Raw genomic sequence first — 25,485 nt, 5'->3', positions numbered from 1 at the left:
CTAATTAGCTTGGATTTCCATGGATTCTCATTGCATTACATATGTTTCAACCAAGTGTCACAAAGGGGTACCTCTATGCCGCCTATACAAAGGTCCAAGGAGATAGATCGCATTTGATTTCTCGTTTTTGATAGATCTCAACTTGAGGACATCCGTACCAGGACAACATAGAAAATAGATAATGGACTCCTCTTTAATGCATAAGCATTCGGCAACAGATAATATTCTCATAAGAGATTGAGGATTAATGTCCAAGCTGAAACTTCCACCATGATACATGGCTTTGGTTGGCGGCCCAAAGTTCTTCTCTAATAATATGCATACTCAAACCATTTAATCATGATAAATCACCCTTACTTCAGACAAGACGAACATGCATAGCAACTCACATGATATTCAACAAAGGTGTAATAGTTGATGGCGTCCCCAGAAACATGGTTACCGCTCAACAAGTAACTTATAATAAATAAGATATATAAGCTACACATTCTTCACCACAATAGTTTTTAAGGCTATTTTCCCATGAGATATATATTGCAAAGACAAGGAATGAAGTTTTAAAGGTAGCACTCAAGCAATTTACTTTGGAATGGCAGAGAAATACCACATAGTAGGTAGGTATGGTGGACACAAATGGCATAGGTTTGGCTCAAGGTTTTGGATGCACGAGAAGTATTCACTCTCAGTACAAGGCTTTGGCTAGCAAGGTTGTTTGAAGCAAACAAAAGTATGAACCGGTACAGCAAAACTTACATAAGAACATATTGCAAGCATTATAAGACTCTACACTGTCTTCCTTGTTGTTCAAACACTTCACCAGAAAATATCTAGACTTTTAGAGAGACCAATCATGCAAACCAAATTTCAACAAGCTCTACAGTAGTTCTCCACTAATAGGTGCAATCTACATGATGCAAGAGCTTAAACATGATCTATTTCAGCAAAACAATTGCCAAGTATCAAATTATTCAAGACAATATACCAATTACCACATGAAGCATTTTTTGTTTCCAACCAAATAGCAATGAACGAAGCAGTTTCAACCTTCGCCATGAACATTAAAAGTAAAGCTAAGAACACCAGTGTTCATATGAAACAGCGAAGCGTGTCTCTCTCCCACAAGGAATGCTAGGATCCGATTTTATTCAAACAAAAACAAAAATAAAAACATACAGACGCTCCACGTAAAGCACATAAGATGCGATGGAATAAAAATATAGTTTCACTAGAGGTGACTTGATAAGTTGTCGATGAAGAAGGAGATGCCTTGGGCATCCCCAAGCTTAGATGCTTGAGTCTTCTTGAAATATGCAGGGATGAACCACGGGGGCATCCCCAAGCTTAGAATTTCCAGTCTTCTTGATCATATTGTATCATCCTCCTCTCTTGACCCTTGAAAACTTTCTCCACACCAAACTCAAAACAAACTCATTAGAGGGTTAGTGCATAATCAAAAATTCACATGTTCGGAGGTAACATCATCATTCTTAACACTTATGGACATTGCCCCAAGCTACTGAAAGTTAATGGAACAAAGAAATCCAGTCAACATAGCAAAAGAGGCAATGTGAAATAAAAGGCAGAATCTGTCAAAACAGAAAAGTCCGTAAAGACGAATTTTTTCGAGGCACTTAACTTGCTCAGATGAAGAAGCTCAAATTGAATGAAAGTTGCGTACATATCTGAGGATTACTCATAATTTTTCGCAGATTTTTCTGAGTTACCTACAGAGAGATCTACTCAAATTCGTGACAGCAAAAAATCTGTTTCTGCATAGAAATCCAAATCTAGTATCAACCTTACTATCAAAGACTTTACTTGGCACAACAATGCAATAAAATAAAAATAAGGAGAGGTTGCTACAGTAGTAACAACTTCCAAGACACAAATATAAAACAAAAATTTCTGTAGTAAAATAATGGGTTGTCTCTCATAAGCGCTTTTATTTAACGCCTTTCAGCCAGGCGCAGAAAGTGTAACTCAAGTATTATCAAGAGATGAAGCATCAACATCATAATTGGTTCTAATAATAGAATCAAAAGGTAACCTCATTCTATTTCTAGGGAAGTTTTCCATACCTTTCTTAAGAGGAACTTGATACTTAATATTCCCTTCCTTCATATCAATAATAGCACCAACAGTTCGAAGAAAAGGTCTTCCCAAAATAATAGGACAAGATGCATTGCATTCAATATCCAAGACAACAAAATCAATGGGGACAAGGTTATTGTTAACCGTAATGTGAACATTATCAATCCTCCCCAAAGGTTTCTTTATAGAATTATCAGCAAGATTAACTTCCAAATAACAATTTTCAATGGTGGCAAGTCAAGCATATCATAGAGTTTCATAGGGATAACAGAAATACTTGCACCAAGATAGCATAAAGCATTACAATCAAAATCATTGACCCCCATCTTAATGATGGGGTCCCAACAATCTTCCAACTTCCTAGGAATAGAAGTTTCAAGTTTCAATTTCTCTTCTCTAGCTTTAATGAGAGCATTTGTAATATGTTTTGTAAAGGCCAAATTTATAGCACTAGCATTAGGACTTCTAGCAAGTTTTTGTAAGAACTTTATAACTTCAGAGATGTGACAATCATCAAAATCTAAACCATTATGATCTAAATCAATGGGATCATTGTTCCCAATATTCTGAAAAATTTCAGCAGTTTTATCACAAACAGTTTCAGCAGTTTTAGCAGTTTCATGCAGTTTTGCACTCTTTGCATTAGGAGTAGAAACATTGGCAACACCAATTATTTTACCATTGATAGTAGGAGGTTTAGCAACATGTGAAGCATCAACATTACTAGTGGTGGTAATAGTCCAAACTTTAGCTACATTATTCTCGTTAGCTAGTTTTTCTTCTCTTTCCCACCTAGCATGCAATTCAGCCATCAATCTAATATTTTCATTAATTCGAACTTGCATAGCGTTTCCTGTAGTAACAATTTTGTTATCATTATCCCCAGGTTTAGCAGCCATTTTATTAATTAAAGAAGATTGTGACTCATACATGTATGAGATTCGGGTTTCAACATTTGAAAGCTTAGTTTGCAAACCAGAAATTTCCATATTCAAATTTTCAAGTTGATTCCCTATATTTTTCAACAAGGTAGATTGTTCATTCATAGTTTTAGTAAACAATTGATTTTGCTCATAATGTGATTGCATAAAGCTCTTAGTAGCTCTTTCAATTTCTAGCATCTTTTCCTCATTTGGCAAAACAGATGTACCATAAAAATTACCACTATTAGAAGGATATGGCATATAGTTGTTGTTACCAGAATTATTCCTATAAGCATTGTTGTTGAAATTACTATTTTTAATGAAGTTCACATCAACATGCTCTTCTTGAGCAACCAATGAAGCTAAAGGAACATTATTAGGATCAACATTAGATCTACCATTAACAAGCATAGACATAATAACATCAATCTTATCACTCAAGGAGGAGGTTTCTTCAACAGAATTTACCTTCTTACCTTGTGGAGTCCTTTCAGTGTGCCATTCAGAGTAGTTGATCATCATATCATCAAGAAGCTTTGTTGCGGCGCCCAAGGTGATGGACATAAAAGTACCTCCAGCAGCTAAATCCAATAGGTTCCTCGAAGAAAAATTCAGTCCTGCATAAAAGGTTTGGATGAACATCCAAGTAGTCAGTCCATGGGTAGGGCAATTCTTTACCAAAGATTTCATTCTTTCCCATGCTTGGGCAACATGCTCATTATCCAATTGCTTAAAATTCATTATGCTACTTCTCAAAGATATAATTTTAGCAGGAGGATAATATCTACCAATGAAAGCATCTTTACATTTAGTCCATGAATCAATACTATTCTTAGGCAAAGATAGCAACCAATCTTTAGCTCTTCCTCTTAGGGAGAAAGGAAACAATTTCAGTTTTATTATGTCACCATCTACATCCTTATACTTTTGCATTTCACAAAGTTCAACAAAATTATTAAGATGGGCAGCAGCATCATCAGAACTAACACCAGAAAGTTGCTCTCTCATAACAAGATTTAGTAAAGCAGGTTTAATTTCATAAAATTCTGCTGTAGTAGCAGGTGGAGCAATAGGTGTGCATATGAAATCATTATTATTTGTGCTAGTAAAGTCACACAACTTGGTGTTCTCAGGAGTATTCATTTTAACAGCAATAAAAATAAGTAAAGCAAACTAAATAAGATAAAGTAAATGCAAGTAACTAATTTTTTTGTGTTTTTGATATAGAGAACGCAAACAAGACAGTAAATAAAGTAAAGCAAGTAACTAATTTTTTTGTATTTTTGATATAAACAAAGCAAACAAAGCAGAAAATAAAATAAAGTTAAGCAAGACAATAACAAAGTAAAGAGATTGGATGTGGGAGACTCCCCTTGCAGCGTGTCTTGATCTCCCCGGCAACGGCGCCAGAAATTTAGCTTGATGACGCGTGAAGCACACGTTCGTTGGGAACCCCAAGTGGAGGTGTGATGGGTACAGCAGCAAGTTTCCCTCAGTAAGAAACCAAGGTTATCGAACCAATAGGAGATGAAGGCCACGTGAAGGTTGTTGGTGAAGGAGTGTAGTGCGGCGCAACACCAGGGATTCCGGCGCCAACGTGGAACCTGCACAACACAATAAAAATACTTTGCCCCAACTTAACAGTGAGGTTGTCAATGTCACCGGCTTGCTGTAAACAAAGGATTAAACGTATGGTGTGGAGAATGATGTTTGTTTGCAAAGAACAGTAGAGAACAATGATTGTAGTAGATTGTATTCAGATGTAAAAGAATGGACCGGGGTCCACAGTTCACTAGTGGTGTCTCTCCAATAAGAAATAGCATGTTGGGTGAACAAATTACAGTTGGGCAATTGACAAATAGAGAGAGCATAACAATGCATATACTTATCATGATGACTAATATGAGATTTACTTAGGGCATTACGACAAATTACATAGACCGCTATCCAGCATGCATCTATGCCTAAAAAGTCCACCTTCGGGTTAGCATCCGCACCCCTTCCAGTATTAAGTTGCAAACAACAGACAATTGCATTAAGTATGGTGCATAACATAATCAACACAAATATCCTTAGACAAAGCATTGATGTTTTATCCCTAGTGGCAACAACACATCCACAACCTTAGAACTTTTTGTCACTGTCCCAGATTCAATGGAGGCATGAACCCACTATCGAGCATAAATACTCCCTCTTGGAGTCACAAGTATCAACTTGGCTAGAGCCTGTACTAGCAACGGAGAGCATGCAAGATCATAAACAACACATATATGATAGATTGATAATCAACTTGAGATAGTATTCCATATTCATCGGATCCCAACAAACACAACATGTAGCATTACAAATAGATGATCTTGATCATGATAGGCAGCTCACAAGATCTAAACATGATAGCACATGAGGAGAAGACAACCATCTAGCTACTGCTATGGACCCATAGTCCAAGGATGAACTACTCACACATCAGTCCGGAGGCGATCATGGTGATGTAGTCCTCCGGGTGATGATTCCCCTCTCCGGCAGGGTGCCGGAGGTGATCTCCTGAATCCCACGAGATGGGATTGGCGGCGGCGGCGTCTCAGTATGTTTTCTCGTATCGTGGCTCTCGGTAATAGGGTTTTCGCGATGGAGAGTATAAGTAGGCGGAAGGGCAGAGTCGGGGGAGGCTCGGGGGCCCCACACCATAGGGCGGCGCGGGCCCCCCTTGGCCGCGCCGCCATGTGGTGTCAGCGCCTCGTGGCCCCACTTCGTATCCTCTTCGGTCTTCTGGAAGCTCCGTGGAAAAATAAGACCCTGGGCTTTTGTTTCGTCCAATTCCGAGAATATTTCCTGTGTAGGATTTCTGAAACCAAAAACAGCAGAAAATAGGAACTGGCGCTTCGGCATCTTGTTAATAGGTTAGTGCCGGAAAATGCATATAAATGATGTAAAGTGTATATAAAACATGTGAGTATTGTCATAAAACTAGCATGGAACATAGGAAATTATAGATACGTTTGAGACGTATCAGGGGCCAGTCCCCGAGCGTGGCGAGTCCATCTTGGGGGCCAGTCCCCGAGCGTGGCGAGTCCATCTTGGGGGGGCAGTCCCCGAGCGTGGCGAGTCCATCTTGGGGGCCAGTCCCCGAGCGTGGCGAGCCGGCGGATGTTAAACGAGTGCTGACTTCTTCCTTTCGTGCAGGCACATGCGACTTTGTGGGGACGACAACCCCTCGCGACTGCCTGGAGACCGCGACCACGCGTATCATCAAGTGTGCGGGGAATATATTGGCAGCCCTCCAGTATATCAGCCCAAGTGAGCGGATCCCGCGAGACGCGCAATCGGTCTTCCGTGCCATCGCCGATGTGCCAGTAGTGGTTGACTGGCTGCACCGCTCGTCGTATCGCGTGAGCATCACCATGGCTCTGAGCTTGGTGCTTGCTCACTACTCCGAGGGCTTCGATGTGGATGAGGTGACGGCGGGCTTCCCATCCGAAACCGGCGAGTTTGATGTCGCCGAGGTGCCCCGCCTGATGGACGTGGTCCACCCCTTCGCCGACCGCGTGCTGGCGACTGCGGACTTGGAGACGCACATCACCAGCCAGACGGCGCCGGGAGACGTTGACAGAGAAGGGAAGCCGAAGGACTTCCCCGCCAAGCGCTTGTTCCACGCGGCTGCCAACAGCGCTCTGTCGACGTATCCTGTCGTCAAGTACACGCCGAAGTTTGTGTACGGAGATGATGGCCCCGAGCCGGTGGTTGGGGATGAAGCTGGTTCTTCGAAGTAGCTTTCGTCGAGTTGGGGGAGTGCCTTCCTGAAACCTGTAATAAGACATGGCTCGAATATACTTTTGGTTAAGTTATTTTGTAATGGCAATGCTATGTTATCATGCGGGTTTTGTTGTGTATTGGATGTTGTTTGGTTGGCCAAGTTGTCATGGCCAGAAGGGGCCAGTCGCTTTGGCGACCCCGATGAAGGCTACCGCTTGACTATTTTCCTTGCCAAGCTGGGCGTCCCTAGTCGTAGTACGTAGTCGTATAGCGCGAGTAGCAGCCTCATGGGTGGAGAGTGGGGCGCTTTATTTTTCGCTGTATATTATAGCGTGCCTCTCGTCGTGGCCCGTGGGGCCAGTCGCTTGGCGACTCCGAAGGGGTTCTTGATTTGGCATTTTTTCCTTGGCGAGCCGCGGGTCCGTTTTGCGGAGTCCCTGGTCGAAGTACTTAGCCGTTCAAGTCACCTGCCTAGGGTAGAGGAGGGCGATTGCATGTTGTGCGGAATAGCACTGTGCGGTTGCTGGGGCTCGGGGGGCTGGTCGAGCAGGCGACCCTACCGTAGGGTCCAGTCGCCGTTTTCGCTTGACGGCGTAAGGGGTGGGGGTTGGTACAGTCCTGGAGGTGTGACCGACCAGCGCGCCACGCCCTTGTTAGCCGAGCTATTTGGCTGTTCTGGACTGCGCTACAAGCAGCAGCAACCGTGGATCTCCTAGTGTCTTTGGCGATCGCCTCGTTGTGCGACTGGGAGATGGGTTTCATGCATTGCACGGAGATAGGCGGCGAAATGCGAATGGAGTAATTGAATGTTTCATTGATATTCAAGGTTCGCATACATGGTGAATAGGTGTAAAATCGTCGAAGGAGGTTGATGTTCCAGGGGTGCTCGACCTCCTTGGTGAGTGGCTCGCCATTGTCGTCCTTGCGGGCGTCGACGAGGTAGTAGGCGTCATTGCCGAGGACTCGGCTGACGGCGAATGGCCCTTCCCATGGGGGGGATAGTTTGTGCATGCCTTTTTTGTCCTGGATTAGCCGAAGGACGAGGTCGCCTTCTTGGAAGGAGCGAATGCGGACGCGACGACTGTGATAGCGGCGAAGGCCTTGCTGGTAGATAGCCGTCCTGGAGAGTGCAAGGTCTCGTGCTTCGTCGAGGAGATCGACGTCGTCCTGGCGAGCGCATTCACTCTCCTCTTCTGCGTAGTTTACGACTCATGGTGAGTCGTGGGCGATGTCGGTGGGAATTACCGCCTCGGCTCCGTATACCAGGAAGAAGGGCGTGTAGCCGGTTGACCTGTTCGGAGTTGTGCGAATGCCCCAGAGTACGGAGGGTAGTTCCTCTGCCCAGCATTCGGCCGCGTGCTCCAGAGGTACCACCAGTTGTGGTTTGATTCCGTGGAGGATGCTCTGGTTCGCCCTTTCTGCTTGCCCGTTCGACTCGGGGTGCGCGACTGATGCCAGGTCGAGTCGGATGCCGTTCTCTTCGCAGAAATCTGCCATTTCCCTTTTGGCGAAATTCGTGCCATTGTCGGTGATGATGCTGTGAGGGTATCCGTAGCGGTAGATCAATTCCCGTAGGAATTTGGTGGTTGTTTTGCCGTCGCACTTCTTGATGGGTTTCGCTTCCACCCATTTGGTGAATTTGTCGACAGCGACGAGGAGGTGAGTGTATCCGCCGGGGGCTGTTTTGAACTTTCCCACCATGTCCATGCCCCAGACGGCGAATGGCCAGGTGAGGGGTATGGTCTTTAGTGCCGAGCCCGGCATGTGTTACTGGCTTGCGTACTCCTGGCACCCGACGCATGCCCGGACAAGGTCGACTGCGTCCGAGTGAGCTGTAGGCCAATAGAAGCCGTGTCGATGGGCTTTGGCCACGATTGAGTGTGCGCCAGCATGATGCCCGCAGTCCCCTGCGTGGATGTCACGAAGGATTTTGCGGCCTTCTTCGGAGGTGACGCATCGCTAAAATACTCCAGAGATGCTGCGCCTGTAGAGCTCGTTGTTGATGATGGTGAAGGACTTGCACCGGCGCACAATTATACGGGCTTCTGCTTCTTCCATCAGCAGGGCTTGCCGCTCAAGGTACTTCATGTATGGTTCCGTCCATTCTTCATTATTGGAAACGACTGCAACTAGCATGGAGTCGGGTGTGGGCGGCTCGGCGATATCGATCTCACGGGGCGCACGTACCGACGAGTGGGTGAGGACATCGAGGAATACGCCTGGAGGGGGTGGCAGTCGCTTGGATCCTAGCCTGGCCAGAGCATCCGCTTCTTCGTTCTTGCGCCTGTCGACCCACTTGACGACGTGACCGGCAAAGCTGGCGCCGGCCTGGTCGACCGCTCGCTTGTAGGCGATCATGTTGGCGTCGGTGGCTGATACGTCTCCGACGTATCGATAATTTCTTATGTTCCATGCCACATTATTGATGATATCTACATGTTTTATGCATACTTTATGTCATATTTATGCATTTTCCGGCACTAACCTATTAACGAGATGCCGAAGAGCCAGTTGATGTTTTCTGTTGTTTTTGGTTTCAGAAATCCTAGTAAGGAAATATTCTCGGAATTGGACGAAATCAACGCCCAGGGGCCTATTTTTCCACGAAGCTTCCAGAAGACCGGAGGACTAACGAAGTGGGGCCACGAGGCGGCGCCACACTAGGGCGGAGCGGCCCAAGCCCTGGCCGCGCCGGCCTAGCGTGTGGGCCCCTCGTGACTCTCCCGACTCTGCCCTTCCGCCTACAAATAGCCTTCGTCGCGAAACCCCCAGTACCGAGAGCCACGATACGGAAAACCTTCCAGAGACGCCGCCGCCGCCAATCCCATCTCAGGGGATTCAGGAGATCGCCTCCGGCACCCTGCCGGAGAGGGGAATCATCTCCCGGAGGACTCTTCACCGCCATGGTCGCCTCCGGAGTGATGAGTGAGTAGTTCACCCCTGGACTATGGGTCCATAGCAGTAGCTAGATGGTTGTCTTCTCCTTATGTGCTTCATTGTCGGATCTTGTGAGCTGCCTAACATGATCAAGATCATCTATCTGTAATGCTATATGTTGTGTTTGTTGGGATCCGATGGATAGAGAATACTATGTTATGTTGATTATCAATCTATTATCTATGTGTTGTTTATGATCTTGCATGCTCTCCGTTATTAGTAGAGGCTCTAGCCAAGTTTTTACTCTTAACTCCAAGAGGGAGTATTTATGCTCGATAGTGGGTTCATGCCTCCATTAAATCTGGGACAGTGACAGAAAGTTCTAAGGTTGTGGATGTGCTGTTGCCACTAGGGGTAAAACATTGATGCTATGTCCGAGGATGTAGTTATTGATTACATTACGCACCATACTTAATGCAATTGTCTGTTGTTTGCAACTTAATACTGGAAGGGGTTCGGATGATAACCTGAAGGTGGACTTTTTAGGCATAGATGCATGCTGGATAGCGGTCTATGTACTTTGTCGTAATGCCCAATTAAATCTCACATACTCATCATATCATGTATGTGCTTTTTCATGCCCTCTCTATTTGTCAATTGCCCAACTGTAATTTGTTCACCCAACATGCTATCTATCTTATGGGAGAGACACCTCTAGTGAACTGTGGACCCCGGTCCATTCTTTTAATCGAATACAATCTACTGCAATACTTGTTCTACTGTTTTCTGCAAACAATCATCATCCACACTATACATCTAATCCTTTGTTACAGCAAGCCGGTGAGATTGACAACCTCACTGTTTCGTTGGGGCAAAGTACTTTGGTTGTGTTGTGTAGGTTCCACGTTGGCGCCGGAATCCCTGGTGTTGCGCCACACTACCTCTCGCCGCCATCAACCTTCAACGTGCTTCTTGGCTCCTACTGGTTCGATAAACCTTGGTTTCTTACTGAGGGAAAACTTGCCGCTGTACGCATCACACCTTCCTCTTGAGGTTCCCAACGGACGCGTGTTGTACGCGTATCAAGCTCTTTTTCTGGCGCCGTTGCCGGGGAGATCAAGACACGCTGCAAGGGGAGTCTCCACATCGCAATCTCTTTACTTTGTTTTTGTCTTGCTTTATTTTATTTACTACTTTGTTTGCTGCACTAAATCAAAACACAAAAAAATTAGTTGCTAATTTTACTTTATTTGCTATCTTGTTTGCCATATTAAAAACACAAAAAAATTAGTTACTTGCATTTACTTTATCTAGTTTGCTTTATTAACTGTTGCTAAAATGGGTACTCCTGAAAATACTAAGTTGTGTGACTTCACAACCACAAATAATAATGATTTCTTATGCACACCTATTGCTCCACCTGCTACTACAGCAGAATTCTTTGAAATTAAACCTGGTTTACTAAATCTTGTTATGCGAGAGCAATTTTCTGGTGTTAGTTCTGATGATGCTGCTGCCCATCTCAATAATTTTGTTGAACTTTGTGAAATGCAAAAGTATAAAGATGTAGATGGTGACATAATAAAATTAAAATTGTTCCCTTTCTCACTAAGAGGAAGAGCTAAAGATTGGTTGCTATCTCTGCCTAAGAATAGTATTGATTCATGGACTAAATGCAAGGATGCTTTTATTGGTAGATATTATCCCCCTGCTAAAATTATATCTTTGAGGAGTAGCATAATGAATTTTAAACAATTGGATACTGAGCATGTTGCACAAGCATGGGAAAGAATGAAATCTTTGGTTAAAAATTGCCCAACCCATGGACTGACTACTTGGATGATCATCCAAACCTTTTATGCAGGACTGAATTTTTCTTCGCGGAACCTATTGGATTCAGCTGCTGGAGGTACCTTTATGTCCATCACTTTTGGTGAAGCAACAAAGCTTCTTGATAATATGATGATTAATTACTCTGAATGGCACACGGAAAGAGCTCCACAAGGTAAGAAGGTAAATTCTGTCGAAGAAACCTCTTCCTTGAGTGATAAGATTGATGCTATTATGTCTATGCTTGTGAATGGTAGGACAAATGTTGATCTTAATAATGTTCCGTTAGCTTCATTGGTTGCTCAAAAAGAACATGTTGATGCGAATTTCATTAAAAATAACAATTATAATAATTCTAGGCCATATCCTGCTAATGGTAACTCTTATGGTACATATGCTTCACCTAATGAGGAAAAGATGTTAGAAATTGAAAGATCCACCAAGAACTTTATGCAATCACAATATGAGCAAAATAAATTGTTTACTAAAACTATGAATGAGCAATCTACCTTGTTGAAGAATATAGGAAATCAACTTGAAAATCTGAATATGGAGATCTCTGGGTTGCAAACTAAACTTGCAAATGCTGAAAACCGAATCTCATACATGTCTGCGTCACAATCTTCTTTAATTAATAAAATGGCTGCTAAACCTGAGGATATAGATAATAAATTTTTTTACTACAGCAAATTCCATCCAAGTTAGAATTAATGAGAATATAAGATTGATGGCCGAATTGCGTGCTAGGTGGGAAAGAGAAGAAAATGAAAAAGAAGATAATATAGCTAAAGTTTGGACTATTACCACCACTAGCAATGCTAATGCTACACATGTTGCTGCACCCCCTACTATTAATGGTAAAAGAATTGGTGTTGGCAATGTTTCCACTTCTAATGCAACGCGCGAAAAACTGCCTGAAACTGCTAAAACTGCTGAAACTGCCTGTGATAGAACTGCTGAATTTTTTTCCAACATTGGGGATAATGATCCCATTGCTTTAGATTATAATGGTTTGGATTTTGATGATTGTCATATCTCTGAAGTTATAAAGTTCTTACAAAAACTTGCTAAGAGTCCTAATGCTAGTGCTATAAATTTCGCTTTCACGAAACATATTACAAATGCTCTCATAAAAGCTAGAGAAGAGAAACTAGAACGCGAAACTTCTATTCCTAGGAAGCTAGAGGATGGTTGGGAGCCCATCATTAAGATGAAGGTCAATGACTTTGATTGTAATGCTTTATGTGATCTTGGTGCAAGTATTTCCGTTATGCCTAAGAAAATCTATAATATGCTTGACTTGCCACCATTGAAAAATTGTTATTTGGATGTTAATCTTGCTGATAATTCTACAAAGAAACCTTTGGGGAGAGTTTATAATGTTCACATTACCGTTAACAATAACCTTGTCCCCGTTGATTTTGTTGTCTTGGATATTGAATGCAATGCATCTTGCCCCATTATATTGGGAAGACCTTTTCTTCGAACTGTTGGTGCTATCATTGATATGAAAGAAGGTAATATTAAATATCAATTTCCTCTCAAGAAAGTTATGGAACACTTCCCTAGAAAGAGAATGAAGTTACTTTTTTATTCTATCATTAGAACAAGTTATGATGTTGATGCTTCATCTCTTGATAATACTTGATACACACTTTTTGCGCCTAGCTGAAAGGCGTTAAAGAAAAGCGCTTATGGGAGACAACCCATGTTTCTACTACAGTACTTTTATTTTATATTTGAGTCTTGGAAGTTGTTACTACTGTAGCAACATCTTCTTATCTTAGTTTTGTGCATTGTTGTGCCAAGTAAAGTCGTTGATAGTAAGGTTCATACTAGATTTGGATTACTGCACAGAAACAGATTTCTTTGCTGTCACGAATCTGGGCCTAATTCTCTGTAGGTAACTCAGAAAATTATGCCAATTTACGTGAGTGATCCTCAGATATGTACGCAACTTTCATTCAATTTGAGCATTTTCATTTGAGCAAGTCTGGTGCCTCAATAAAATTCTTCTTTACGAACTGTTCTGTTTTGACAGATTCTGCCTTTTATTTCGCATTGCCTGTTTTGCCATGCTTGATGGATTTTTCGATTCCATTGACTTTCAGTAGCTTTGTGAAATGTCCAGAAGTGTTAAGAATGATTGTGTCACCTCTGAACATGTAAATTTTGATTGTGCACTAACCCTCTAATGAGTTGTTTTGAGTTTGGTGTGGAGGAAGTTTTCAAGGATCAAGAGAGGAGAATGATACAATATGATCAAGGAGAGTGAAAGCTCCAAGCTTGGGATGCCCCGGTGGTTCACCCCTGCATATATCAAGAAGACTCAAGCGTCTAATCTTGGGGATGCCCAAGGCATCCCCTTCTTCATCGACAACATTATCAGGTTCCTCTAGTGAAACTATATTTTTATTCCATCACATCTTATGTACTTTGCTTGGAGCGTCTGTTTGTTTTTGTTTTTGTTTTGTTTGAATAAAATGGATCCTAGCATTCATTGTGTGGGAGAGAGACACGCTTCGCTGTTGCACATGGACAAGTATGTCCTTAGGCTTTACTCATAGTATTCATGGCGAAAGTTTCTTCTTCGTTAAATTGTTATATGGTTGGAATTGGAAAATGATACATGTAGTAATTGCTAAAATGTCTTGGATAATGTGATACTTGGCAATTGTTGTGCTCATGTTTAAGCTCTTGCATCATATACTTTGCACCTATTAATGAAGAAATACATAGAGCATGCTAAAATTTGGTTTGCATAATTGGTCTCTCTAAGGTCTAGATAATTTCTAGTATTGAGTTTGAACAACAAGGAAGACGGTGTAGAGTCTTATAATGTTTACAATATGTCTTTTATGTGAGTTTTTCTGCACCGCTTCATCCTTGTGTTTGTTTCAAATAACCTTGCTAGCCTAAACCTTGTATCGAGAGGGAATACTTCTCATGCATCCAAAATCCTTGAGCCAACCACTATGCCATTTGTGTCCACCGTACCTACCTACTACATGGTATTTCTCCGCCATTCCAAAGTAAATTGCTTGAGTGCTACCTTTAAAATTTCCATTCTTCACCTTTACAATATATAGCTCATGGGACAAATAGCTTAAAAACTATTATGGTATTGAATATGTACTTATGCACTTTATCTCTTATTAAGTTGCTTGTTGTGCGATAACCATGTTCCTGGGGACGCCATCAACTACTCTTTGTTGAATATCATGTGAGTTGCTATGCATGTTCGTCTTGTCTGAAGTAAGGGAGATTTACCACTAAAATGTTTAGAGCATGCATAATGTTAGAGAAGAACATTGGGCCGCTAACTAAAGCCATGATCCATGGTGGAAGTTTCAGTTTTGGACAAATATTCTCAATCTCATATGAGAAAATTAATTGTTGCTACATGCTTATGCATAAAAGAGGAGTCCATTATCTGTTGTCTATGTTGTCCCGGTATGGATGTCTAAGTTGAGAATAATCAATAGCGAGAAATCCGATGCGAGCTTTCTCCTTAGACCTTTGTACAGGCGGCATAGAGGTACCCCTTTGTGACACTTGGTTAAAACATGTGCATTGCGATGATAATCCAGGTAATCCGAGCTAATTAGGACAAGGTGTGGGCACTATTAGTATACTACGCATGAGGCTTGCAACTTGTAGGATATAATTTACATAACACATATGCTTTATTACTACCGTTGACAAAATTGTTTCTTGTTTTCAAAACCAAAGCTCTAGCACAAATATAGCAATCGATGCTTTCCTCTTTGAAGGATCTTTCTTTTACTTTTATGTTGAGTCAGTTCACCTATCTCTCTCTCCACCTCAAGAAGCAAACACTTGTGTGAACTGTGCATTGATTCCTACATACTTGCATATTGCACTTGTTATATTACTTTACATTGACAACTATCCATGAGATATACATGTTACAAGTTGAAAGCAACCGCTGAAACTTAATCTTCCTTTGTGTTGCTTCAATGCCTTTACTTTGATTTATTGCTTTATGAGTTAACTCTTATGCAAGACTTATTGATGCTTGTCTTGAAGTACTATTCATGAAAAGTCTTTGCTTTATGATTCATTTGTTTACTCATGTCATTTACCATTGTTTGGATCGCTGCATTCATTACATATGCTTACAATAGTATGATCAAGGTTATGATGGCATGTCACTCCAGAAATTATCTTTGTTATCGTTTACCTGCTCGGGACGAGCAGAAACTAAGCTTGGGGATGCTGATACGTCTCCGACGTATCGATAATTTCTTATGTTCCATGCCACATTATTGATGATATCTACATGTTTTATGCATACTTTATGTCATATTTATGCATTTTCCGGCACTAACCTATTAACGAGATGCCGAAGAGCCAGTTGCTGTTTTCTGCTGTTTTTGGTTTCAGAAATCCTAGTAAGGAAATATTCTCGGAATTGGACGAAATCAACGCCCAGGGGCTTATAGTTCCACGAAGCTTCTAGAAGACCGGAGGACTAACGAAGTGGGGCCACGAGGCGGCGCCACACTAGGGTGGCGCGGCCCAAGCCCTGGCCGCGCCGGCTAGCGTGTGGGCCCCTCGTGACTCTCCCGACTCTGCCCTTCCGCCTACAAATAGCCTTCGCCGCGAAACCCCCAGTACCGAGAGCCACGATACGGAAAACCTTCCAGAGACGCCGCCGCCGCCAATCCCATCTCGGGGGATTCAGGAGATCGCCTCCGGCACCCTGCCGGAGAGGGGAATCATCTCCCGGATGACTCTTCACCGCCATGGTCACCTCCGGAGTGATGAGTGAGTAGTTCACCTTTGGACTATGGGTTCCATAGCAGTAGCTAGATGGTTGTCTTCTCCTTATGTGCTTCATTGTCGGATCTTGTGAGCTGCCTAACATGATCAAGATCATCTATCTGTAATGCTATATGTTGTGTTTGTTGGGATCCGATGGATAGAGAATACTATGTTATGTTGATTATCAATCTATTATCTATGTGTTGTTTATGATCTTGCATGCTCTCCGTTATTAGTAGAGGCTCTGGCCAAGTTTTTACTCTTAACTCCAAGAGGGAGTATTTATGCTCGATAGTGGGTTCATGCCTCCATTAAATCTGGGACAGTGACAGAAAGTTCTAAGGTTGTGGATGTGCTGTTGCCACTAGGGATAAAACATTGATGCTATGTCCGAGGATGTAGTTATTGATTACATTACGCACCATACTTAATGCAATTGTCTGTTGTTTGCAACTTAATACTGGAAGGGGTTCGGATGATAACCTGAAGGTGGACTTTTTAGGCATAGATGCATGCTGGATAGCGGTCTATGTACTTTGTCGTAATGCCCAATTAAATCTCACAATACTCATCATATCATGTATGTGCATTGTCATGCCCTCTCTATTTGTCAATTGCCCAACTGTAATTTGTTCACCCAACATGCTATCTATCTTATGGGAGAGACACCTCTAGTGAACTATGGACCCCGGTCCATTCTTTTAATCGAATACAATCTACTGCAATACTTGTTCTACTGTTTTCTGCAAACAATCATCATCCACACTATACATCTAATCCTTTGTTACAGCAAGTCGGTGAGATTGACAACCTCACTGTTTCGTTGGGGCAAAGTACTTTGGTTGTGTTGTGCAGGTTCCACGTTGCCGCCGGAATCCCTGGTGTTGCGCCGCACTACATCTCGCCGCCATCAACCTTCAACGTGCTTCTTGGCTCCTACTGGTTCGATAAACCTTGGTTTCTTACTGAGGGAAAACTTGCCGCTGTACGCATAACACCTTCCTCTTGGGGTTCCCAACGGACGCGTGCTGTACGCGTATCAGTGGCGTCGCAGGTGCCAGATGTTTGGCTAGCGATGAGGTCGGAGTCGCCGAGGCAGCGTAAGCGTGTCGCGCCCATTTCCTTTGCAATGCGCATGCCGTGCAGCAGTGCCTCATACTCGGCCATGTTGTTGGTGCAGGGTTCGAATCATAGCTGTAGGACATATCTCACGATGTCACCTTTGGGCGAGGTGAGGACGACCCCTGCCCCTGCTCCTTCGAGGTTTTTGGAGCCCTCGAAGTGTAGTGTCCAATGCTTGAGGTCCGCCAGAGAGTTCGGCTGTTGGGCTTCTTCCCAGTCGGCGAGGAAGTCATCTAGCGCTTGAGACTTGACCGCGTGGCGTGATTCATACGTGATGTTGTGGACGCTGAGTTCGACTGCCCACTTGGCGAACCGTCCAGTCGCATCGCGGTTGCGGATGATGTCGGCGAGTGGCGTTGAGGCGACCACCTTGATGGGATGCTCATGGAAGTAGGGGGCCAGTCGCCGCTGAGCCCTGAGTACTGCGTATACCAATTTCTAGTAGTGCGGGTACCGCTGCTTCGACTCGATTAGGGCTTCGCTGATGTAGTAGACTGGGCGTTGTGTAAGTTGCTCCTTTCCTTCTTCCTTGCGCTCGATGACCATGACTTCACTTATTGCGCGATTGGACGCGACAACGTATAGCAGCATGGTTTCTTGCGGAAGCGGGGCCGCGAGGACGGGAGCGTTCCTCAGGGCGTTCTGGAATTCTTCCAGGGCCTTCTGTGCTTCATCCGTCACCTCAAATGAGTCCGACTTCTTCAGGGAGACGAAAGTGGCGCGGCCTTGTCGCTGAATCTGGGGATGAACCGGCTGAGTGCCGCGACTCGCCCGGCGAGTTTTTGCGCGTCGAGCAGGCAGGTTGGTCTCTTGGTTCGCATGACCGCCGAGGCCTTGTCCGGGTTGGGCTCGATGCCTTTTTTGGAGACGACATATCCAAGTAGTTGTCCGGATGGGACCCCGAAGGTGCACTTCAAGGGGTTGAGCTTGATCTGGTAGCGCCGCAAGTTGGCGAAGGTTTTGGTGAGGTCGGCAACTAGGTTATCTAGCCAAGTCGACTTGACCACCACGTCGTCGATGATGCAGCGGGTCCACCCAACAAGTGTGTAGCATATCTGACCTTCTCCAGGTCATTGCATCCAACAGTGTTGAGCTTTCGCTCGGTATCCATTAGCCAATCCTCCGCGTCCATAGGTTCAGGTGCGTAGGCGAATGAGATTGGCTTGGTGTTCTGGAAATCTGACAAAGTAACACCCGGGTTCTCAGGCCTTTCTACCCGGTTCTGTTGCAGCAACTCTTGGAAGAATTTATTCTGCTGCTCCATAGTCAGATGTTGTCTTTCCTCAAACATTTGCATGTATTGGAGGAAATTCTGCTGCGTCATGGGTGGTGGTGGTGGTGGAAACTGATTTTTGGCGGCTTCATCCGCCTCTTCCTTCTGCTTGGCCTCGCGCTCGAGGCGTTGTGCTTCACTCTCGTCGCCTAACGTTCCAAACATCTTCCCCTAGTTCTGTGACACAAAGTGATACTCATAGTTACTCCATGCGCAAGTTTTCTGAGCTCAACTTTGTGCACAGAACTAGTCATGCAATAGAAATCAAGAAGCAAATCCAAATCATACAAAACATATACCATGTATATACATACTTAAGTGGTTTATTACAATACTCAGTAGTAGTGTGAGTATGCAAACTCACTTATTGAAGTATAAATACAACTTATACAAATATTACATACTACAATACATGTGGTACAACTGTATTGTAGTCTCACCTCCCGTGGTGGTCTCTAGTCGTGGCTTCATTCCCGGTACATCCCAGGCTTCCATCCGTTCGAACGAGTAGTCCTCGTGATAGAGTCTGGGACATAAGGTCTTCCAGTCGGCTGGTAGTCAGAATCAGAGGATGATCCCAGGGAGAAATCTATTGTCATGAAATGATTATTTAATGCAGCATAATCCTCCCCTGGGGTGTACTCCCCTGTGACTCCATCATAAGCATTCCCTCCATCTGTGTCCGACTCTATCATTATCGGATACTCCTCATAATCTCCTCTGCGGTACTGATGGTTCTGACACTGGGTTGTGGCGTCCTCGTCTCTCTCTCGGAATTACATCTCACTGGATCACCATAAGTCCCCATGAATGATCCCCAGCGCCAACCTGCGGAGTTCTCAATAGGAGTCTCGGAACGCTGATGGTTTCCGGATTCCTCTCCGCCCTCATATCCACCTTGGGAGCTACTAGGAAAGTACCTAGGTGTTATAGGTGTGGTTTGTGGTTCTGGATGGTCAATACTAATAAAATCACCAGTTGAATAAACTGGTGAGGGAACCTCACCCTCCATTGGTTCCTTTCCCTTCGACTCCTCCTTGGGCTCAGTGAATTCATCCAAAATTGTGTCAATTGCCCTCGACAGATGTCGGTTCAACTGAAAGAACAATATCAGTAGGTGACAAGGTATTAACTTGTCAATGCCTACAAGTAGTAGACTAGGGTTTCGTTGGATGTAGAGGGCAAGTAGATCTCGAAGGTTTCAGCCGAAAAGTACTCGACGAGGTAAAAACTAGGGTTTGCTAAAACAATGATTCGATCCTCTCTTTGTCCCTCGACTCCCCCTTATATACAAGTTGGAGCCGAGGGATTTGTAATACACAAGTTTACAGAATCCGGGAGGGTTTCTAACCCATCCCGCAAGATTTACAATTGAAACTTCCTATTACAACTCTATCTTTCCATAATAACATCTTGGGCTTCCGAATCTTCTTATTCTTCGAGTCTTGGGCCTTGAATAAATCCCGGGTATCATCTTCGGCAGGCCCATTGGGGATGCCTATGTCAGTAGCCCCCGAGATTTTATTTGAATTGTAGAGTCAAGTAAAATCTCTACCTTTATATTTTTTCGACAACTCTAAACTTTTTCACATGTCTTTGCATATGAATTTCTATATTGTACAGGGATAATGGTAGTTGGGGCTAGTTCATCTGACGGATCAGGTACTAGTTAACTGCTCTAGTGGCAATCCGCAAAAACCTACTTCAAGATCACGTCCCTGGACATGATCTCGGGATACTGGTGTAAACTTCGACAGGTGCCGCTTAAGGTCTTACCAGTCTGTCGAGTCCCAGTAATATTTATCGGGTACCTAACGCGTCCGTTAGGATTTTTCTTCGTATCTGTTGATACGGAAAAAAGTAGCAAACCAACGTCAGAGACGGCGCCACGCCGCACAGAACGGATCTGGGGTCTTACCTTCGCAATGTTTTGTGGCATTCAGAATTTATTCGCAACTTTTGGCGTTCTGAGAATATATTGTCGAGTGCTTATTCGGCTGTTGGAATAGCACATTTTATCGAGTCAACGGATGACTTATATTGCGTTCCCGATGGGAGTATATGTAGAGTTATCCGTATAACTCGAAATATGCTCTTTCTTTCTTATTTTTCTCTCTTTCCCTTCTCTTTTTTATAATATCATCGGGCACGCGAACAACGTTCCCGATGGGAGTAGCCCCGAGGCTACAGCCAAGGACTGGTGCTTGGTTGTAGGCTCAACACTTTATTGCATCGTGTCGCTATATTGTCATTCCTTCTCGAATTTTTCTTCTTCTTCTTCTCTTTTTATATATATATCGGGTACGCGAACAGCGCTCCCGATGGGAGTAGCCCCCGAGGCTATGAACAAACGCTTGCGTTTGATCATAGGCTCCCGCAAATTCTATATTGTCATACTCGAAATTTACTTCTTTCAAAGTAGCCCCCGAGCATTTGGGCAAAAACTTGTATTTGATCAAAGGCTCACGAAGTATTCAATAATTTTCCTTGTCGCCAAATCTCCTTTATTTTCCTTGTCGAAATTTTCTCACTTGGTCAGAGTGACCTCATAACTGACGATAGTCACGACTTTTGCGTCCATAAAGCTTGAGTACTACTCTCTCTCTGCCTTGTGGGTCTTCTTTTTTTACCACGGTGACACGTCGTGCAAGTGGGGGACACACGTCCTCCGCTTTTCCTGGCGCACGTACTGTAGCGGCTGTTCTGTTCCATTGGAATAAAATTACATTTTTACCCTTTGATTACAGGTTCCTTGTCCACCGCACGATTTCCTCATCAACGGTGCGTCGATTCAGCACATCTTTATTTAAGGTCATCGTCTTCCTCCTTTCACACTTTCCTTCGCGCCGTTGCTCTGCTTCCTCTTGCGAAAAATCTCCCCTTGCGCTCATAGTTCTTAGAGCTCCGCCTTGCTCAACCCTGTGCTGCTTTCCCATTGCTGATGCCACCGCGCAGACTCACTAGGCACACCACCCCTGAATCTGCAATGGCTGCCGCGGATCTTGGAAGCGCGGAGTGGGAGAGATCCAAAATCACCTCCCAGGACATCAACTTGCTGAAGAAGCTGGGGATCTCCAAGAAGCCCGACGCGCTGCGCTTCCCCAGTGAAGAAAGCTACCCAATCCCTCCAATGGAGTACCGGGTTAGTTTTGTTGATCACCTCATTCGCGGCCTCTCCGCTCCTATCCATAATTTCCTTCGAGGGTTGCTGTTCATGTATGGATTGCAACTCCATCACCTCACCCCCAACTCTATTCTCCACATCTCCATCTTTATCACCCTCTGCGAGTCCTTCCTTGGAGTCCAGCCTAACTGGGCTTTATGGAAGCGTCTCTTCTTTTGTCGCCACAATGGCCATGCCAACGTCGCCTACAACATATTTGGCGTTGTTATCTGCGTCCGCCCTGATGTCGATTATTTGGATGTCAAATTCCCTGATTCAGTTCAAGGGTGGCGCAAAAAATGGCTATACATCCACGAGGAAAACCACGGGTCTGTTGAAGACAACATTCCCCCTTTTGATGGTGCCGAAAAAATCCACCGCCGCCGTTCCTGGGACGCAGAGGCTTCCGCCGAAGAAAAAGCGGCGACAGAGGCACTAATGTTGTGGACGCTGAGTTCGACTGCCCACTTGGCGAACCGTCCAGTCGCATCGCGGTTGCGGATGATGTCGGCCAGTGGCGTTGAGGCGACCACCTTGATGGGATGCTCATGGAAGTAGGGGGCCAGTCGCCGCTGAGCCCTGAGTACTGCGTATACCAATTTCTAGTAGTGCGGGTACCGCTGCTTCGACTCGATTAGGGCTTCGCTGATGTAGTAGACTGGGCGTTGTGTAAGTTGCTCCTTTCCTTCTTCCTTGCGCTCGATGACCATGACTTTACTTATTGCGCGATTGGACGCGACAACGTATAGCAGCATGGTTTCTTGCGGAAGCGGGGCCGCGAGGACGGGAGCGTTCCTCAGGGCGTTCTGGAATTCTTCCAGGGCCTTCTGTGCTTCATCCGTCACCTCAAATGAGTCCGACTTCTTCAGGAGACAGTAAAGTGGCGCGGCCTTGTCGCTGAATCTGGGGATGAAGCGGCTGAGTGCCGCGACTCGCCCGGCGAGTTTTTGCGCGTCGAGCAGGCAGGTTGGTCTCTTGGTTCGCATGACCGCCGAGGCCTTGTCCGGGTTGGGCTCGATGCCTTTTTTGGAGACGACATATCCAAGTAGTTGTCCGGATGGGACCCCGAAGGTGCACTTCAAGGGGTTGAGCTTGATCTAGTAGCGCCGCAAGTTGGCGAAGGTTTTGGTGAGGTCAGCAACTAGGTTATCTAGCCAAGTCGACTTGACCACCACGTCGTCGATGATGCAGCGGGTCCACACAACAAGTGTGTAGCATATCTGACCTTCTCCAGGTCATTGCATCCAACAGTGTTGAGCTTTCGCTCGGTATCCATTAGCCAATCCTCCGCGTCCATAGGTTCAGGTGCGTAGGCGAATGAGATTGGCTTGGTGTTCTGGAAATCTGACAAAGTAACACCCGGGTTCTCAGGCCTTTCTACCCGGTTCTGTTGCAGCAACTCTTGGAAGAATTTATTCTGCTGCTCCATAGTCAGACGTTGTCTTTCCTCAAACATTTGCATGTATTGGAGGAAATTCTGCTGCGTCATGGGTGGTGGTGGTGGTGGAAACTGATTTTTGGCGGCTTCATCCGCCTCTTCCTTCTGCTTGGCCTCGCGCTCGAGGCGTTGTGCTTCACTCTCGTCGCCTAACGTTCCAAACATCTTCCCCTAGTTCTGTGACACAAAGTGATACTCATAGTTACTCCATGCGCAAGTTTTCTGAGCTCAACTTTGTGCACAGAACTAGTCATGCAATAGAAATCAAGAAGCAAATCCAAATCATACAAAACATATACCATGTATATACATACTTAAGTGGTTTATTACAATACTCAGTAGTAGTGTGAGTATGCAAACTCACTTATTGAAGTATAAATACAACTTATACAAATATTACATACTACAATACATGTGGTACAACTGTATTGTAGTCTCACCTCCCGTGGTGGTCTCTAGTCGTGGCTTCATTCCCGGTACATCCCAGGCTTCCATCCGTTCGAACGAGTAGTCCTCGTGATAGAGTCTGGGACATAAGGTCTTCCAGTCGGCTGGTAGTCAGAATCAGAGGATGATCCCAGGGAGAAATCTATTGTCATGAAATGATTATTTAATGCAGCATAATCCTCCCCTGGGGTGTACTCCCCTGTGACTCCATCATAAGCATTCCCTCCATCTGTGTCCGACTCTATCATTATCGGATACTCCTCATAATCTCCTCTACGGTACTGATGGTTCTGACACTGGGTTGTGGCGTCCTCGTCTCTCTCTCGGAATTACATCTCACTGGATCACCATAAGTCCCCATGAATGATCCCCAGCGCCAACCTGCGGAGTTCTCAATAGGAGTCTCGGAACGCTGATGGTTTCCGGATTCCTCTCCGCCCTCATATCCACCTTGGGAGCTGCTAGGAAAGTACCTAGGTGTTATAGGTGTGGTTTGTGGTTCTGGATGGTCAATACTAATAAAATCACCAGTTGAATAAACTGGTGAGGGAACCTCACCCTCCATTGGTTCCTTTCCCTTCGACTCCTCCTTGGGCTCAGTGAATTCATCCAAAATTGTGTCAATTGCCCCCGACAGATGTCGGTTCAACTGAAAGAACAATATCAGTAGGTGACAAGGTATTAACTTGTCAATGCCTACAAGTAGTAGACTAGGGTTTCGTTGGATGTAGAGGGCAAGTAGATCTCGAAGGTTTCAGCCGAAAAGTACTCGACGATGTAAAAACTAGGGTTTGCTAAAACAATGATTCGATCCTCTCTTTGTCCCTCGACTCCCCCTTATATACAAGTTGGAGCCGAGGGATTCGTAATACACAAGTTTACAGAATCCGGGAGGGTTTCTAACCCGTCCCGCAAGATTTACAATTGAAACTTCCTATTACAACTCTATCTTTCCATAATAACATCTTGGGCTTCCGAATCTTCTTATTCTTCGAGTCTTGGGCCTTGAATAAATCCCGGGTATCATCTTCGGCAGGCCCATTGGGGATGCCTATGTCAGTAGCCCCCGAGATTTTATTTGAATTGTAGAGTCAAGTAAAATCTCTACCTTTATATTTTTTTGACAACTCTGAACTTTTTCACATGTCTTTGCATTTGAATTTCTATATTGTACAGGGATAATGGTAGTTGGGGCTAGTTCATCTGACGGATCAGGTACTAGTTAACTGCTCTAGTGGCAATCCGCAAAAACCTACTTCAAGATCACGTCCCTGGACATGATCTCGGGATACTGGTGTAAACTTCGACAGGTGCCGCTTAAGGTCTTACCAGTCTGTCGAGTCCCAGTAATATTTATCGGGTACCTAACGCGTCCGTTAGGATTTTTCTTCGTATCTGTTGATACGGAAAAAAGTAGCAAACCAACGTCAGAGACGGCGCCACGCCGCACAGAACGGATCTGGGGTCTTACCTTCGCAATGTTTTGCGGCATTCAGAATTTATTCGCAACTTTTGGCGTTCTGAGAATATATTGTCGAGTGCTTATTCGGCTGTTGGAATAGCACATTTTATCGAGTCAACGAATGACTTATATTGCGTTCCCGATGGGAGTATATGTAGAGTTATCCATATAACTCGAAATATGCTCTTTCTTTCTTATTTCTCTCTTTCCCTACTCTTTTTTATAATATCATCAAGCACGCGAACAACGTTCCCGATGGGAGTAGCCCCCGAGGCTACAGCCAAGGACTGGTGCTTGGTTGTAGGCTCAACACTTTAT

At 44.4% G+C, this 25,485-nt stretch overlaps 2 protein-coding genes across 2 annotated transcripts; both read right to left on the bottom strand.

The window, feature by feature from the left end:
• Positions 1–8,726: 8,726 nt before the first annotated feature.
• Positions 8,727–9,125, bottom strand: LOC127328918 (uncharacterized). The gene has a single exon (XM_051355479.1). The coding sequence runs from the start codon at positions 9,123–9,125 to the stop codon at positions 8,727–8,729; it is 399 nt and encodes a 132-aa protein (XP_051211439.1).
• A 13,297-nt stretch (positions 9,126–22,422) lies between these two features.
• On the bottom strand, positions 22,423–22,806 carry LOC139835658 (uncharacterized). The gene has a single exon (XM_071825516.1). It carries the CDS (start codon positions 22,804–22,806, stop codon positions 22,423–22,425), a length of 384 nt encoding a protein of 127 aa, XP_071681617.1.
• Between the last annotated feature and the right edge of the window lie 2,679 nt (positions 22,807–25,485).

The sequence above is a fragment of the Lolium perenne genome, chromosome 2 (genome assembly GCF_019359855.2).
Source record: "Lolium perenne isolate Kyuss_39 chromosome 2, Kyuss_2.0, whole genome shotgun sequence".
Lineage (NCBI taxonomy): Eukaryota > Viridiplantae > Streptophyta > Magnoliopsida > Poales > Poaceae > Lolium > Lolium perenne.
This window is presented reverse-complemented; position numbering and strand designations above follow the sequence as displayed.